Source organism: Thamnophis sirtalis, unplaced genomic scaffold (genome assembly GCF_051295495.1).
Source record: "Thamnophis sirtalis isolate CommonGarterSnake01/CBP01778 unplaced genomic scaffold, rThaSir2_p1.2 scaffold_14, whole genome shotgun sequence".
Classification (NCBI taxonomy): domain Eukaryota; kingdom Metazoa; phylum Chordata; class Lepidosauria; order Squamata; family Natricidae; genus Thamnophis; species Thamnophis sirtalis.
The window spans coordinates 11,318,869-11,337,344 of record NW_028261394.1 but is presented as its reverse complement, the minus strand read 5'-3'; the positions used below and the strand labels follow the sequence as shown (position 1 = coordinate 11,337,344).

General features: G+C 46.2%; 1 protein-coding gene across 1 annotated transcript in view; it reads left to right on the top strand.

Annotated features, from left to right (window-relative positions):
* The first annotated feature begins 10,633 nt into the window (after window positions 1–10,633).
* Window positions 10,634–18,476, top strand: part of NTN3 (netrin 3) — a 91,020-nt gene continuing 83,177 nt past the window's right edge. Inside the window, exon 1 of the mRNA XM_087729578.1 lies at window positions 10,634–11,636. Within this exon, the coding sequence (XP_087585704.1) occupies window positions 10,670–11,636 (967 nt within the window). The 5' untranslated portion in view covers window positions 10,634–10,669. The remainder of the gene's footprint in view (window positions 11,637–18,476) is intronic.

Genomic DNA, 18,476 nt, shown 5'->3' with positions numbered 1-18,476 from the left:
GGAACGATGGAGGGCAAAAGAAGAAGGGGGCAGCAGAGAAGGAGGTGGCTGGATGGAGTCACCGAAGCATGAGCTTAAATGGACTCCAGAGGATGGTAGACCATAGGAAGGCTTGGAGGAACGTTGTCCATGGGGTCGCGATGGGTCGGACACAACTTCACAACTAACAACAACAACAACAGGATCATATCATGGGAGAAACCAAACTGTCAGATTGTTGTATCATTTACAACAGGGCATTTCTCAATGCTGGTAACTTTTTAAGATATGTGGATTTCAACATCCAGGATTCCCCAGCCAGCATGGGAATTCCTTGACATGAAGCCCCCACATCTTAAAGTTGCCAACCTTGACCAACGTTGTCTTAGAATTCCATGCTTTGATTGCTTTAGAGCCAGGAGCATCGTTGCGCCTTTGTCTTGTGTGAATTGATATGTTAGCCTTGCTTGCACGGCTAACATTGTTTTATTGTACTGGGCTGCTTGGAGGAGCTGCAAATGAATTTCATTGCCAACCTCATTTTTTAATCTTCAAATAACTTCAAATAGCAAGATAGTTATGGTATTTGAGATCACCTAGTATTCTCCATGGCTGAACTCATCTAGCATTATTTATATAACAGAACAGAACAGAATAGAATAGAATAATAGAGTAGAGTAGAGTAGAGAATGAAGAGAGAAAAAGAAAGAGGAAGAGAGGAAGAACAGAAGGAAAAGGAGAGAGGATGAAAAAAGAGGAAGAAAGGAAGAGGAGAGAGAAGGAGGAGAAAGAAAAAGAAAGAGAAAGAGGGAGAGAGGAGGTGAAGGGAAAGGAGGAGAAGGAGAGAGAAGGAAGAGAAAGAAAAAGAATGAGGGAGAGAAGAAGAGCAGGAGGAGAAGGAGAGAGAATGAAAAAAGAGGAAGGAAGGAAGGAAGAAGAGGAGAGGATGAGAAAGAAAGAAAAAGAGGGTGAGAGGAAGAGAAGAGAAAGTAGTGGAAGAAAGAGAGAGAATGAGAGGAAAAAAGAAAGAGGGAGAGAGGAAGAGCAGGAGGAGAAGGAGAGAGAGTGAAGAAAAAGAGGGAGAAAGGAAGAGGAGGAGAGAATGGGGAGAAAGAAAGAAAAAGGGAGAGAGGAGGGGAAGGGAAAGGAGTAGAAGGAAAGAGAAAGAAGAGAAAGAAAAAATGACTGAGAGAAGAAGAGCAGGAGGAGAAGAAGAGAATGAAAAAGGAAGAAATGAAGAGGAGAGAATGAGGAAAAAGAAAGAAAAAGAGGGAGAGAGCAGGAGAAGGGAAAGGAGAAGAAGGAGAGAGAAAGAAGAGAAAGAAAAAGAATGAGGGAGAGAAGAAGAGCAGGAGGGAAAGGAGAGAGTGAAGAAAAAGAGGGAGAAAGGAAGAGGAGAGAGAATGAGGAGAAAGAAAGAGGGGAAGAGCAGGAAGAGAAGAAAAAGAGAGGGAAGGGAACAACCAAAGATTTTCTCACAGACCCCTCCCCTGTTTCTGTGCCTCCATAAGGCACAAACACCTGTGCTCACAGACTTTTTTCAAAGCTCTTTCTCCAAAGAGCCACCCTGGGGTGAGGATTGGCAGGGCTGGTCTTTTGGCCTCTGTCCACAGGCTGGTGGTCAAGGCCAGGCTAACATCAACAGAAGCGAGAACCGAAGCAGCTGGGATTATTTGAGCTCTAGGCTGCCCCGTCTGCTGCTGATTCAACATCCCTTCCACGGAGGGATTCCATCCAAAAAAGATGGTTGCGGGAGGGGGTGGGGGAGAGAAAGCTACTGCTTTGTTACGAGAGAAAATATTGACTTAGCGTGACTCAACCGAAGGAGAGAGTGAAGTTATGGAATCAATCCTCTTTGGGGCTTCCTCCACAGCCCCGAGAAGGAAAGCTGAAATGCTTATGCAGATACCGATGAAAGCTCTCTAGGCTGTGTTTTGAATCCAGGTTTGTTTGAGTTCTCAGATGCCATGTGGTCAGTTGGGGGCCAATATTATCATGCTTTCCTGTAGCTGGAGAAGTCTTTATTATGTAAAGTGGACTAGCTTGGCCTTCTTAATGGCCCATTAACAAGGTGGGGATGGGCAGGAAGCTATAGGCAGCTATTCTGTCTTTTAAAACAGGTTTCTTTCTTTTCACATCCAGAGAAATATTCTGCCTTTTCATTTCATTTTTCTGGGAGAGGGCTGGATGATAACTTCCCACAATACCTCCCCAAAATCTGGTTTTTTTCCTGACTCAAACGTGGGGCTAGCTTTAACACAATTGTATGAATTTAGGGCTCAGGGGCTAAGACACCGAGCTTGTCGATCAGAAAGGTCGGCGGTTCGAATCCCTAGCGCCGCTTAACGGAGTGAGCTCCCGTGACTTGTCCCAGCTTCTGCCAACCTAGCAGTTCAAAAGAACATAAAAAAAATGCAAGTAGAAAAAATAGGGACCACCTTTCGTGGGAAAGTAACAGCTCTCCGCGCGCCTTCGGTGTTTAAGGAGGCCGGTCACATGACCACAGAGACATCTTCAGACAGCGCTGGCTCTTCGGCTTTGAAACAGAGATGAACATCGCCCCCTAGAGTCAGGAACAACTAGCACAAATGTGCGAGGGGAACCTTTACCTTTATGAAATTTATAATCCAGCTAGGAATTCTTATTTGAAGCATCTGCAACCACGAAAACGTTGCAATTTGAGAACTGGTTGTCCAAGCCACATATCTGACGTAATAAGAAGGTTGGTGTTGGAAGCTCTTGAAGTTCATATTTCCGCTCAGCCATTCAAAGCTCTGGGGTGGGGGTGGGGTCAACTTGGGTTAATCACACAACCCCTTAACCTGATTTAGCATCTCGCAGCCCTGTTGTGGAGGATAAAACAGCAAAAAGGGAGCCACACTCGACAGCCGTCCTAGAAGCTATGTAATCAGTTGCTTCAAATATTGGTGTAAAAATGGAGTTAATAAGATGGGAATGAACGTTTGTGTTTCTGTGCAAAACAGGGAGATGGTGAGTTCTAGTTCCCCCTTAGGCCTGAAAGTCAGCTGGGTGACTTTGTGCCAGTCACCAGGAGATGGTGAGTTCTAGTTCCGTCTTAGACATGAACACCACATTGGTGACTTTGTACCAGTCACTAGGAGATGGTGAGTTCTAGTTCCCTCTTAGGCCTGAAAGTCAGCTGGGTGACTTTGTGCCAGTCACCAGGAGATGGTGAGTTCTAGTTCTGCCTTAGACCTGAAAGCCAGCTGGGTGACTTTGTGCCAGTCACCAGGAGATGGTGAGTTCTAGTTCCCTCTTAGGCCTGAAAGTCAGCTGGGTGACTTTGTGCCAGACACCAGGAGATGGTGAGTTCTAGTTCCCCCCTAGGCCTGAAAGTCAGCTGGGTGACTTTGTGCCAGTCACCAGGAGATGGTGAGTTCTAGTTCCCTCTTAGGCCTGAAAGTCAGCTGGGTGACTTTGTGCCAGTCACCAGGAGATGGTGAGTTCTAGTTCTGCCTTAGGCCTGAAAGACATCTGGGTGACTTTTTCCCAGTCACCAGGAGATAGTGAGTTCTAGTTCCCTCTTAGGCCTGAAAGTCAGCTGGGTGACTTTGTGCCAGTCACCAGGAGATGGTGAGTTCTAGTCCCACCTTAGGCCTGAAAGACATCTGGGTGACTTTTTCCCAGTCACCAGGAGATGGTGAGTTCTAGTTCCCTCTTAGGCCTGAAAGTCAGCTGGGTGACTTTGTGCCAGTCACCAGGAGATGGTGAGTTCTAGTTCTGCCTTAGGCCTGAAAGACATCTGGGTGACTTTTTCCCAGTCACCAGGAGATGGTGAGTTCTAGTTCCCTCTTAGGCCTGAAAGTCAGCTGGGTGACTTTGTGCCAGTCACCACGAGATGGTGAGTTCTAGTTCTGCCTTAGACCTGAAAGCCAGCTGCGTGACTTTGTGTCAGTCACCAGGAGACATTGAGTTCTAGTTTTGTCTTAGACATGAAAGCCAGATCGGTGACTTTGTACCAGTCACCAGGAGATGGTGAGTTCTAGTTCCGCCTTAGACATGAAAGCCATCTGGGAGATTTTGTGCCATTCACCCGGAGATGGTGAGTTTTGTTCCACCTTAGACCTGAAAGCCAGCTGGGTGACTTTGTGCCAGTCACCAGGAGATGGTGAGTTCTAGTCCCACCGGAGACATATAAGACAAATGTGTCCAGAAGTTACAATTCAGCACAGGTCCTGTATGCTCTTTTGCTGGACAGTTCCCGGCGCACACCGGACAGCGAGAGCAGAGACGATTCCCCAATCCTAGCAAAGATTAGAAGCAGGAGGGAGAATGCCGAGACTTTTCTGCCTTTTAAAAGCAGCAAGAAAAGTCAGGATATCGTGATATATCTGAAAAGCCAGAGCCGGAAACTTGTGAAGTTCTTTTCTGTTGAGGTTAGATGAGCTGCCGAAATCTCTCTCTCTCTCTTTTCAATAATCCAATTACTCCACTTTAACCATCAAAAGGCAACCAGCTCCCGGCACTGTTGAAAGCGGTTATTAAAGTGAAACCGTTCAGCAAGCATTAATTATCCAATCTGCAAATGAGGATGGCAGAGGAAGTGCAGATAGCACTTTTAATCTGCCGAAATGTATGTATTTTGCCTGGCTAAAGGCACCGAAGGTGGCTCAATGGCTAAGACGCTGAGCGTGTCAGTCAGAAAGGTTGGCAGTTCAGCGGTTCGAATCCTGTGTAACGGAGTGAGCTCCCGTGATTTGTCCCAGCTTCTGCCAACCTAGCCGTTCGAAAAACATAAAAAATACAAGTAGAAAAATAGGAAGGTAGCAGTGTTCTGTATGCCTTCGGTGTTGAGTCATGCCGGCCACATGACCACAGAGACATCTTTGGACAGCGATGGCTCTTCGGCTTTGAAACGGAGATGAGCACTGCCCCCTAGAGTCAGGAACGAGTAGCACATATGTGCAAGGAGAACCTTTACCTTAAAGGCACGTAACCCGGAGTTGTTCATGCATTTAAAATAATGCACCCAAACATATTTACATTGAAATAGAAGGAGGGGGACGGAGGTGCAAATACAGGCGACCCTCAATTCTAATGACCAGAATTGGTACCAGAATTTCCATGGCTAAGCCGAGGAGGTTGTTAAGTGAGGCTTGCCCCGTTTTATGGCCTTTCTTGTCGAGGGAATCAGTGCAGTGGTTAAGTTAGGAACACGGTTGTTGAGTGAATCAGGCTTCCCCATGGACTTTGCTTGTCAGAAGGTCACCCAAGGGGATGCTGGTAGATGCTGTAACCATCATAAATAATGTGCCAGTTGCCAAGCATTGAAATTTTGATCAGGCGGCCATGAGGATGGTGCAATGGTCTTCAATGTGGAAAATATGTCCCGACAGTGAGAACAATTGATACAGTACAATACAATAGCAGAGTTGGAAGGGACCTTGGAGGTCTTCTAGCCCAACCCCCTGCCTAGGCAGGAAACCCTGTACCATTTCAGACAAATGGCTATCCAGCATCTTCTTAAAGACTTCCAGTGTTGGGGCATTCACAACTTCTGGAGGCCAAGTTGTTCCACTGATTAATTGTTCTAACTGTCAGGAAATTTCTCCTCAGTTCTAAGTTGCTTCTCTCCTTGATTAGTTTCCCCCCATTGCTTCTTGTTCTACCCCTCAGGTGCTTTGGAGAATAGTTTGATTCCTTCTTTGTGGATTAGATTAGATTGATTAGAATAGAATAGAATAGATTAACAGAGTTGGAAGGTACCTTTGAGGTCTTCTAGTCCAACACTGCTTAGGCAAATGGTTATCCAATCTCTTCTTAAAAACTTCCAGCGTTGGAGCATTTACAACTTCTGGAGGCAAGTTGTTCCACTGATTAATTGTTCTCACTGTCAGGAAATTCCTCTTTAGTGCTAAATTGCTTCTCTCTTGGATTAGCTTCTGTCCCTTGCTTCTTGTCCTGCCTTCAAGAGCCAAGGTGGCGCAGTGGTTAAATGCAGCACTGCAGGCTACTGCTAGATCAGCAGGTCAGCGGTTCAAATCTCACCGGCTCAGGGTTGACTCAGCCTTCCATCCTTCCGAGGTGGGTAAAATGAGGACCCAGATTGTTGGGGCAATATGCTGACTATCTGTAAACCGCTTAGAGAGGCCTGAAAGGCCTATGAAGCGGTATATAAGTCTACTGCTATTGCTATTGCTATTCAGGTCAGTGGTGGGTTTCAAAAATTGTTCGAACCTACTCTGTGGGTGTGGCCCCCTTTGTGGGAGTGGCTTGCCGCCCATGTGACCGGATGGGAGTGGCTTGCCGCCCATGTGACCGGATATGAAGATGCCGACGACACTTGTCAGAACCACCTTAAATTACCTCACACACAGCACTGGCATGCATAAGAATATGATGTAAACTTGTTTTTTAAAAGGCATCTTTGGTTTGCGTTAAAACAACTTCAACACACGCAATGTTCTGATTGCACCACCAACGCAGTAGTCATCCTTACCTTTCACAGAGGCACTGAGTTTTATAAATAGGAGCATGATAGTGTAGAATAATCATATCCAAGGACCGGTGACCGAGAAGGAGGCTTAGCAGAAGCACCTTACTGAGGACTAGGAGCATAGGCTTTCCAAGCAGAGGGAAGACCTGCAGGAGTGCAAGGCCAGGTGCCAGTGCCTGGAGGCTCAGCGGGCTGAGATGGTCAGCCAGTTCCAGGCCATGATGCAGTCCCACTGGAACGAGGCCCTCCAGCTCTTCACCACCAGTGCCACTTCCCTCCAGCCTTCGCCCAAAGCCCCCCACCAGGAGGCTGAAGCAGACCCCAAGTCGGAATCTCTGACCCACTCCAACCCACACAACTCTCTGCAGCAACACAGGCGTTCATTGCCCATATCCATCCCAGGGACCGTAGTTTGAGGACCCCTGATTTAGTGCAATATTAAAAATATGCAAATACTTTTTCTGCAGGTGACCAAAATTTTCTCATGCACCGCCAGTGGTCCACAGGGCACCAGTTGGTCACCGCTGCATGAGAGGGACGATCGGCTTCCTGTGCCTTTTTGCCCCATTTGAAGATTGATTGATTGATTGATTGATTGATTGATTACATTTATATGCCGCCCTTTTCCCCGAAGGGGACTCAGGGCGGCTCACAATTCAATCAGGGAAGGGGGTACAGACAGGGGGATAAAAAAGACGAGACATAACAATACAAAATTTAAAAACACACAACAACCATACCATTCGAGAAGGGGGGCAAAAACTCTTTAGCCCCAGGCCTGTCGGAACAGCCAGGTTTTAAGGGCTTTGCGGATGGCAGAAGGCCCTCCGTCTTTGCTGAGCATCTCTTGTGCCTGCTGGGAAACGAAGGGATTGTGTGGCTCTCCCAGCTTCTGACGGTTCAGTGGAGAGAATCCCCCCCACCCTTTCTTGGCTTCCAGGGGAAACGGTGTGTTTTGAAATGAATATTTCAAGCCTCCTCCTTTCTTTTCCCCTTTTCTTTGGCAGGGGAGCCTTGCAAGCAGGTCGTGGTTTGGTTTCTTGGCTCGCTTCCTATCCTTCCAAGGGTCCCTTCGCTCCTTTAATATGAAAGCGGGTGTATCTGATTCCGCCGCTTTCCTTCTCGGAAAAACTTGGAAGCGTTACAGAGCCCTGCGTTGAACCATCCAGCTCATCCAGTGCTGGGCAGCCCTGCAGCCGAGAAGGGTGCCCTTCTCCAACTTGGGGGTGGGTGGGTGGGCAATGGAGGGGGTGCCTGTCGGCATGCCAAAGGTCAGAAAGGAGGGCAGCTGCCCCTTTTCTCAGCCCCCCCTTTGGTTCTCCCACTCTTTCAGAGTGGGGTAGAATTCAGGTTGTGGGGGATTGGCTGCTCGGGTCTGCTTAGCCTGCAAACTTGATCTATGTATTTCAGTATGAAATTCTGCACCGGTGACACCGGGATTTTCTTGAGTAATTTATCAAACTATGTTATGTCTGGGGGGCAAGTGTGTATTTGTGTGTGTATGTGTGTCTGAGAGGGGGAGGGAGGGAGGAAGAAGGGAGGGAGAGGGAAGGGAGGGTGGGAGGAAGGAGGGAGGGAGAGGGAAGGGAGGAAAGGAAGAAGAGAGGGGAAGGAGGAAGGGAGGGAGGGAAAAAGGAGGGAGAGGTAAGGGAGGGAAAGGGAAGGGAGGGAGGAAGGAAGAAAGGAAAGAAGGAAGGAGGGAGGGAAGGGAGGAAGAAAGAAGAGAGGGGGAGGGAGGGAGGAAGAAGGGAGGGAGAGGGAAGGGAGGGAAAGGGAAAGGAGGGAGGAAGGAAGGAGGCAGGGAGAGGGATGGGAGAAAGTAGGAATAAGAGAGGGGAAGGAGGGAGAGGGAAGGGAGGAAGGAAGAAAGGAGGGAGAGGGAAGGGAGGAAAAGGAAAGGGAGGGAGGAAGGAAGGAAGGAAGGAGGGAGAGGGAAGGGAGGAAGGAAGGAAGAAGAGAGTGGAGGAAGGGAAGAAGAGGGAGAGGGAAGGGAGGTAGGGAGAAGGGAGGGAGAGAGGAAGGGAGAAAGGAAGGAGGGAAAAGGAAGGGAGGGAGGAAGAGAAGAAGAGAGGGAGATGGAGGGAGGAAGAAAAGGAAATAAGAAGGAAGGAATGAAAGAAGGAAGGAGGGAGGGAGGAGAAGAGGAAAGGATGAAGAAGGGGAGGAAAGGGAAGAAAGAATTCTTTCTTAAATGTTCAGATAAAAAAGTTAAACACGTAAACATTAAATGTAAATCATTCTTTCTTAAATTTATAGTTTAAAAAAAATTTGAGATTAAATTGAAACAGTCCTTCCTGAAATTCACAGATTAAAAAAGGTTAAAAACAGATACGTTCAATGTAAATAGATCTTCCATGAAATTCATAGATTAAACAAGTTTTTTTTATTTAAAAAAACCGTAAAGCTTCCATGTCAATCTTTCTCTTTGGAATTCCCAAAGAAGCCAATTCGAGATTCAATTGAAGTAGCCCTTCCCGAAATGCATAGATTTTTTTTTTAAAGATTTAAAAAGCATAAACGCCAACGCTTCAATCCATAGACAAACGTCACAGATTCGATTTTTAAAAAAACGTTAAGATTAAATAGTTCTCCCTTAAATCCATTTTCTTTCCTGAGCCCAAATTCCGGGCCCAGATTACGAACAGGTGGAGGGAGGCAGGATGCTCGCCAGCCAACTCTGCTTGGTCCCCATCCTTGCCGGGAGCTTCCCGTTAATTCTCCCCTTGCATGTGTAAGCTAAACTCCGGGGACCAGCACTTCCAAGCAACCCAGGAGGAGAAGCAGCCAGGCGGGAAATTGCTTGATTAACATCCCTTTTCAGAGCTTAAACTCTTGCCCCGGCTTTGCGATGGGTGGGAACAAGCATCGGTCCTTGGAGACAATGGTGGCCCAGTGGGGCTGGCTCAGTCCTGCTGGGTTCACACCTTCCCCCTCGGCCTTTGATGTTGGAGGCAAGATTTACAAGCTGGCCGGCTTTCCCACTGAGCGCATTAGGAGCTAATTAAACCTTTGAATTTTCACCCGGCATGTGGCGGGGAATACACTAGGCCTCCGTCCCCCAGGGACATCATCGGAAGGTTGGGGAGGACCGAAGGATGGAAGGCTGGGGAGGAAGGGAGAGAGGGAGTCCCCCCCACTCCAAAAATATAAAAGACAGGAGGGGAGATGTAAAGGAAGAAGATCTTGGTCCTTGGGTAGAAAGGGGCGCAGGGGGCACCAGTGTCCCTGGGGTAAATGCAGGAAAGAATTCCTTGAGGCTGAATCTAGTGAAGTTCTTTCTTTCTTTCTTTCTTTCTTTCTTTCTTTCTTTCTTTCTTTCTTTCTTTCTTTCTTTCTCTTTCTTCTTTCTTTCCTTCATTCTCCTTCCCTTCCTTTCCTTCCTTTCTGTTTATTTTCCTTTCCTTTCATTCCCTCCTTTGTTTTCCCTTCCTCCCTTCCCTTCATTTTCTGTTTATTTTTCCTTTCCTTTTTTTCCTTCCTTCCTTCCTTCCTTCCCTTTCCCTTCCTTCTTTTCTGTTTATTTTCCTTTCCATTCTTTCTTTCCCTCTTCTGTTTTTCCTTCCCTTCATCTCTTCTTCCTTTCCCTTCCCTATTTTGTTCTTCCTTCCTTTTATCCTTCCTTCCATCTCTTTCTTTCTTCCTTTCTTTTTCCTTCCTTCCTTCATTATCCTTCCCTTTCTTTCCTTCCTTTCTGTTTATTTTCCTTTCCTTTCATTCCCTCCTTTGTTTTCCCTTCCTCCCTTCCCTTCATTTCTGTTTATTTTTCCTTTCCTTTTTTCCCTTCCTTCCCCTTCCCTTCCTTCGTTTCTGTTTATTTTCCTTTCCATTCTTTCTTTCCCTCTTCTGTTTTTCCTTCCCTTCATCTCTTCTTCCTTTCCTTTCCCTTCCCTATTTTGTTCTTCCTTCCTTCTTTCCTTCCTTCCTTCCATCTCTTTCTTTCTTCCTTTCTTCCTTTCTTTCACCTGAACTTCGAGCCACGGCTTTTCACTCTCAGCCAGGCAGTAGCAGGCAATCTATTTCTCCACCACCCCACTTTCCAAACATTTGCAAGTCTTTAGCCTGATGTTCTCTAGTTCACCTTCCCCCCCACCCATTCAGCCTCCTCACACCTCCCTGGGCATCTCCTTCGCCTCCTCCCACACGCCTGGAGAACTGACTCTGTTTCCAACACTTTCTTTGCTTTCCCTTCAGAGAGAAGCTGTTTTTGGGGACGCCAGAAGACCCTGCAGCAGGATGGGCTCCGTGGCTGGTGTATGGCTACTGCTGATTCTCTGTAGGGTGGACTTCTCCCATGGTGCTAACCCCTTTGCCATCCAGCAGATCCCACCGGATCCTTGCTACGATGAAAAAGGGGCACCTCGCCGTTGCATCCCTGAGTTCGTCAACGCGGCCTTTGGCAAGGACGTCCATGCCTCCAGCACGTGCGGGAAGACCCCCACCCGCCACTGCGATTCCTCGGACCCCCGGAAAGCTCACCCAGCGTCCTATCTCACGGACCTCAACACGGCGGCCAACATGACTTGCTGGCGTTCGGAGACGTTGCATCACTCCCCCCAAAATGTCAGCCTCACCCTCTCCTTGGCCAAGAAGTTTGAGGTCATCTACGTCAGCCTCCAGTTCTGCTCGCCCCGTCCGGAATCGGCTGCGGTTTTCAAGTCCATGGATTACGGCAAGAGTTGGGTACCTTACCAATACTATTCGTCCCAATGCCGGAAGATCTACGGCAAACCCAACAAGGCCACCGTCACCAAGCAGAACGAGCAAGAGGCCCTGTGTACGGATGGCCACACTGACCTCTACCCCTTGACTGGCGGTCTCATCGCCTTCAGCACCTTGGACGGGCGTCCATCCGCTCAAGACTTTGACAACAGCCCTGTCCTTCAGGACTGGGTGACGGCCACCGACATCCGGATCATTTTCAGCCGTCCGCATCTCTTCCGGGAGCTCGGCGGACGGGACCACGAGGATGAGGACGGCGGAGGAAGCTCGTCTTCCTATTATTATGCCGTGGGGGAATTCCAGGTTGGCGGACGGTGTAAGTGCAATGGGCACGCCTCGCGCTGCGTGAAGGACAAGGAAGGCAAGCTGGTGTGCGACTGCAAACATAACACGGAAGGGCCGGAGTGTGACCGCTGCAAACCCTTCCATTACGACCGTCCCTGGCAGAGGGCCACAGCCAGGGAGGCCAACGAATGCTTAGGTAAGAAGGGATTTCTCCCTATCTTCTTTCTCTGCCTTTGATTCATCGGGTTGTCAGAACGACAGCTGGTCCTTGAGAAGTGGCAGCAATTATGGGAAAGGAATTATAAATTGACAATGGCAACAGCCTATAAAGATAATTTGTATGAAATGTTTTATGGATGGCATATATCACCGAAAAGATGGGCAAAAAATGTTTAAAGATAAATCAACTAAGTGTTGGAAGTGTCACCAGACGCCGGGATGATATTATCATATGTGGTGGACATGCAATACAATACAATACAATACAATACAATACAATACAATACAATACAATACAATAGGAAAGTTGGAAGGGACCTTGGAGGTCTTCTAGTCCAACCCCCTACCTAGGCAGGAAACCCTATACCGTTTCAGACAAATGGCTATCCAACATCTTCTTAAAGACTTCCAGTGTTGGGGCATTCACAACTTCTGGAGGCAACTTCTGTTCCACTGATTAATTGTTCTAACTGTCAGGACATTCCTCCTCAGTTCTAAGTTGCTTCTCTCCTTGATTAGTTTCCACCCATTGCTTCTTGTTCTACCCTCAGGTGCCTTGAAAAATAGTTTGACTCCCTCTTCTTTGTGGCGACCCCTGAGATATTGGAACAGATAGATAGAGAGATAGAGAGATAGAGATAGAGAGAGATAGAGAGAGAGATAGAGATGATAGAGAGAGAGAGAGATGATAGAGATATAGATATTATTGCAGACATCCATGTGGAAAATAGAATTCTTGGGAAACTGATAGGGAGGGAAGGCCAAATATTGTAATATACAACCCCAAATCTTTTTTCAAAAGAACTTCCTTGAATAACTGGCTTATTATAACATCAGCCTTCCTTCCTTCTTTGGTTCTATTTATTCACATAGCTAGATTCCCTCCCTGCAGAGCAGTGATATTGACAATTGATGTTCTAAGCACTATAATCTGAGATCAAGTCATATTTCACCTTTCTTTCTATCTATCCCTTCCTCTCTTTTTCTTCCCCCCTCCCTCCCTTCCTTCCATCCTCCCTCTCCTTCCTCTCCTTCCTCTCTTCCTCCCTCTCTCTCTATTTCTCACCTTTGCCCAACCTGCTTTCTGAAATAACATTGAAAAGGACAGGTTTCAATTAGTCAATCAGTCAATCAAAATAGAGCTAGAAGAGACCTTGAAGGTCTTCTAGTCCAACCCCCTGATCAAGCAGGAGACCCTTTCAGATAGGTCGCTGTCCAGTCTCTTCTTAAAAACCTCCAGTGATGAAGCACCCACAACTTCTGGAGGCAAGCTCTTCCACTGGTTAATGGTTCTCACTGTCAGGAAATTTCTCCTTAGTTCTAAGTTGCTTCTCTCCTTGATTAGATTCCATTCATTGCTTCTTGACCTGCCCTCAGGTGCTTTGGAGAATAGTTTGACTCCCTCTTCTTTGGGGCAGCCCCTGAGATATTGGAACACTGCTGTCATGTCACCTCCTCTTTTCCTTAAACAAGACCTACCTAGAAGAATCAAGGAAACCTTCTCCCAATAGAGGAAGATCAAGTCCTTTTGAGGAAGAGACCTCAGTTAACTGTTGACCTGCTTTCTCTCACTTCCTGAAGCTCTTCATGTTCCTCATTTCCCTTGATCTTAATGGCTGGCTTGCTATGAAGCAGAAGCAAAGTTGGTTGGAGGCTCTGCTGTCGCAGAACAGCCCAACTGGTCTGAAGAGAAAGATGAATGGCATATTCATGAATGGAATAGGTCAATGAATAACTTCTCTTCAATTAAGCTACCCAATCCTTGTCTGTTGACATCACCTTTGATCTCAGTAAACCATCCGGACCAGTGAACTGGTTCAGCTGGAAACATAGCACAGGTTGGATCTAATGTAACCCCCAAACCACAAGGAAAAGAACAGGTAGATATTAACCCAGATCTGGGGGCTGTATTCTCACAGCACGCTGAACGCGGTTATTGAGTTAACCGTCAATCTTCTCAGTCCTAAACCAATATAATATAATAACGGAGTTGGAAGGGACTTTGGAGGTCTTCTAGTCCAACCCCCTGCTTAGGCAGGAAACCCTACATCACTTCAGACAAATGCTTATCCAACATCTTCTTAAAATCCTCCAGGGTTGGAGCATTCACAACTTCTGGAGGCAAGTTGTTCCACTGATTAATTGTTCTCACTGTCAGGAAATTTCTCCTCAGTTCTAAGTTGCTTCTCTCCTTGATTAGTTTCCACCCATTGCTCCTTGTCCTACCCTCAGGTGCTTTGGAGAATAGCTTGACTCCCTTTTCTTTGGGGCAGCCCCTGAGGTATTGGAAGACTGCTATCATGTCTCTCCTAGTCCTTCTTTTCATTAAACTAGACATACCCAGTTCCTGCAACCATTCTTCATATGTTTTAGCCTCCAGTCCCCTAATCCTCTTTGTTGCTCTTCTCTGCACTCTTTCTAGAGTCTCCACATCTTTTCTACATCGTGGTGACCAAAACTGAATGCAGGAATCCAAGTGTGACCTTACCAAGGCATTATAAAGTGATATGAAACAGGCTGAGTTGTATCCACCCACATATATACACTAACTAAGATCAACCCTAACCTAAACATTGGATGTTGTGTGAACTGTTGATTAGATCTTTTGTTGACCTGGGTTACGTCTATTGTGTGAATGTCTGTGGAGATTTTCCGTCATCCGGGTCACGGTTGTCCCAAGGTGCTTTTTTCAAGAGGAAACTGGACTTTCTTGCTTTTCTTGGAAGACATTTTGCTTATCATCCAAGAAGGTTCTTCAGCTCTGACTGGATGGTGGGGGATGGAAGGATTTCGTGAAGTTATCTGCTCATTTGCATTCTTTTAGATTGTTCTGTAAAAGGGTAGCTCAGCGGCTAAGACGCCGAGCTTGTCGATCAGAAAGGTCGGCAGTTTGGCGGTTCGAATCCCTAGCGCTGCATAACGGAGTGAGCTCCCGTGACTTGTCCCAGCTTCTGCCAACCTAGCAGTTCGAAAGCACGTGAAAAAGGCAAATAGAAAAATAGGGACCACCTTTGGTGGGAAGGTAACAGTGTTCCATGCACCTTTGCCATTAAGTCATGCCAGCCACATGACCACGGAGACTTCTTCGGACAGCGCTGGCTCTTCTGCTTTGAAACAGAGATGAGCACTGCCCCCTAGAGTTGGGAATGACTAGCAGATATGTGCGAGGGGAACCTTTACCTTTAAACTGTTGTGTGGATGCAGACCTCCATTGCTTCCTTCTATGATGCCACCCAGCCAAGCTCATACCTTGGGGAGATATTTCTCTTGAGCCCCCTTTGCTTGATTTGGGGTGAGTGGGTAGGTGAGGAACCCACCTTTTGGCAGATGGAGTGAAATAGGAATGTCAGCCAAGGTTTGGGGAGAAGGGAGAGAGGGAGAGAGGCAGGCAGTGACTCTTTCAGACATCCCCAAGGGGAACAGCTCACACAAAGGCTGCTAAGCCCAGCCAGGCTGCCGTGTGAAACTTTCTCCTCTCGGCCCCATCTCCTCTTTTCCCCTTTGCTTTTCGGGTCTTTGTGCTGCTGCTGTGTGAAAGGGCTCCTAAATCACACACCTCCGAAAGAGGCTTAGCGGCTGAAAGCGGATTAGCGGCCCAAGCGTTCCCCTCTGTGTCTTTCAAATGGGACATCTCTCTGGCCAGCAGGAAGAGGCCCCTGCAATTAGCAGCAATTAAAAGGTGCCCCCCCTTTCCTGTCCCATGGCAGGAAGGTTTGCTGCCTGGTAGCCAGGCCCACGCATCGGGCAGGGTCTACAGAGCCAGAACAAGACCCTTCAGAAAGCCCACTTAAAGTTGGAAGCCTCTCTGCTGGCAAGGGGAAAGTGAGTCAAAATGTGCCAGGCTTAGAGTAGAGTAGAGTAGAATAGGAATAGGAATAGGAATAGGAATTAGAACAGAACAGAAGAAGAGAGCAGAGTAAAGAATAGAGTAGAGTAGAGTAGAGTAGAGTAGAGTAGAGTAGAGTAGAGTAGAGTAGAGTAGAGTAGAGTAGAGTAGAGTAGAGTAGAGTAGGAATAGGAATAGGAATAGGAATAGGAATAGGAATTAGAACAGAACAGAAGAAGAGAGCAGAGTAAAGAATAGAGTAGAGTAGAGTAGAGTAGAGTAGAGTAGAGTAGAGTAGAGTAGAGTAGAGTAGGAATAGGAATAGGAATAGGAATAGGAATAGGAATAGGAATTAGAACAGAACAGAAGAAGAGAGCAGAGTAAAGAATAGAATAGAGTAAAGTAGAGTAGAGTAGAGTAGGAATAGGAATAGGAATAGGAATTAGAACAGAACAGAAGAAGAGGAGAGCAGAGTAAAGAATAGAATAGAGTAGAGTAGAGTAGAATTGAATTGAATTGAATCGAATAGGAATAGGAATTAGAACAGAACAGAAGGAAAGGAGAGGAGAGTAAAGAATAGAATAGAATAAAATAGAATAGAATAGAGAATCAAGAATAGAATAGAGTAGAATCGAATCGAATTGAATCGAATCAAATAGGAATAGGAATTAGAACAGAACAGAAGGAGAGGAGAGTAAAGAATAGAATAGAATAGAATAGAATAGAATAGAATAGAGAATCAAGAATAGAGTAGAACAGAATAGAATCGGAATAGCAATTGGAAGAATAGGAATAGGAATTAGAATAGAATAGAATAGGAGGAGAGGAGAGGAGAATAGCAATAGCAACAGCAATAGCACTTAGATTTATATACTGCTTCACAACATTTTATGGCCCTCGCTAAGCGGTTTACAGAGTCAGCCTCTGGCCCCAACAATCTGGGTCCTCATTTGACCCACCTTGGTAGGATGGAAGGCTGAGTCAACCTTGAGCCTGGTGAGATTCAATCTGCAAACTGCTGGCAGTTGGTAAAGCAAGCATGGCCGGGTGACTTCTGTGACCTCCAGAGGAAGGAGATCGTGACCTAAAGTTTGAGAACCCTGCATGAAGTCTTTCCTCAGGCCATTAGATTCAGGGAATGAAATGCCCGGGGAGAAAAAATACAAAGGAAACGTTAAAATACTGAGGCTGGTTAATTCCAAACCAGAGGTTACGTTCTCACAGTTTGGTTAAGATGAAAAATTTGGTTCGATTGGGTTGGATTAGGGGTTTTGAAGTGGAGGGGTGCCTCCTGGTAACCCCGCCATCCTTGGATGAGTCCCGGCAGTTATCTCGGCAAGATTGTGGAAGTGTTTTGCCATTGCTTGCTTCCCAGGGTTGAGAGAGAAGGACTGACCCAAAGTCACCCAGCTGGTTCTGGGCTCAAGATACCGTGTTTCCCCGAAAATAAGACAGGGTCTTATTCCCTTTTGACCCCCGAAATAAGCGCTTGGCCATATTTTCGGGGAGGTCTTATTATTTTTGAGGTGCAGGAGGCGGTGAGCGTGGTCACCTCAGGGCTGCTGCTGTGTTGCAATTTTTGGGGGGAGGGCTTAGTTTCAGGGGAGGGCTTATTTTTTAGCACATGAACACAAAAGCCGGATTGGGCTTATTATCCGGGGAGGTCTTGTTTTTAGGAAAACAGGGTAGGAGTAGAACTCACAGTCTCTGGGTTTCTCAACATTGCACCAAACAGGCTGTCTAGATTAGACTTGGAGAGTTTTAATATCAATAAATTGTGGCTGTGTGTTTGTGATGTCTCTCTGTCTGTGTGTGTGTGTGTGAGAGAGAGAGGGAGAGAGAGAGATGTTATTGTGTATTCTGCCAACTTAATCCATGGGTCAATTTTCTTTTATGTTTAAAAAAATATTTTGTTAGTTTTATCAAAACACAAAACACAGAAATACAAAGAAAAATGAAGGTGATGGGAGAAAAAAATACGAGGGGGAAAAGGGGGAAGAAAAAGGAAAGCATTGACTTCCAACTCCTTTTGGTGCAGTCAAATAAAGTAGTAACATAAAATCTCAACTTTTTACTTTTATGTAATCATATATACTAGCCATTTCTCTAGCAGCAAACCTATCGAGTCAGCAAAACCCAAAATCAAAGTTTTTTTTCCCACCTCAAGCCCAAAGTCTCAAAGTGGTTTCCAAGTAGAAACAAATTAATTATATATTTTTAAAATCGAAGCAGTCAATTTAACCGTCTCTGCTAACTCCATCAACTTTTGCAGCCGTTCCTTCTTTGTGAGAATTAAAGTATCCTTCCATTTTTGTGCACATTCTTGCTGCTATCAGCATATATAACATCAAAGCTTCATTTTCCCCAACTAAGTTCTCTATCTATTAAACCTAAGAGAAAAGTCTCTGGTTTTATCTTTATATTCACTTGAAATGGGTCTATTTTCGCAATGTCTTCTTACAATGTCATTTTCCCCCCCTTCCATTCAATTCCACCTGTTTTTCAGAGGCAAATCTGAACAAATCCCTGCAGTTTACTTGGCAAAGAAACAATTTGTCATTGTCTCCTTCCCGGGGCTCAGAGAAAGTGACTGGCTGAAGGTCACCCTGCTAGCTTTGTGCCTAAACTGGGACTAGAACTCACTATCTCCCAGTGTCTAGCCTGGTGCATTGACTACCAAACCATCTCTCCAATTCCAAAATGAGACAAAAATGTATGAAGAACGGTTGCAGAAATTGGGTACGGCTAATCTAGAGAAAAGAAGGAATAGCAGTTTCCCAGAATTTGAGGGGCTGCCAACCAAGAAGAAGGGGTTAATTTATTTTCCAAATCACCAGGAGGGCAGGACAAGAAGCAATGGTTGGAAACTAAACAAGGAGAGAGAAGCAACCTCGAATTAAGGAGAAACTTGCTAACAGTGGAGGACAGTTAACCAGTGGAACAGATGTTGCCTTCAGAAGGTGTAGGTGTTCCATCACTGGAGGTTTTTAA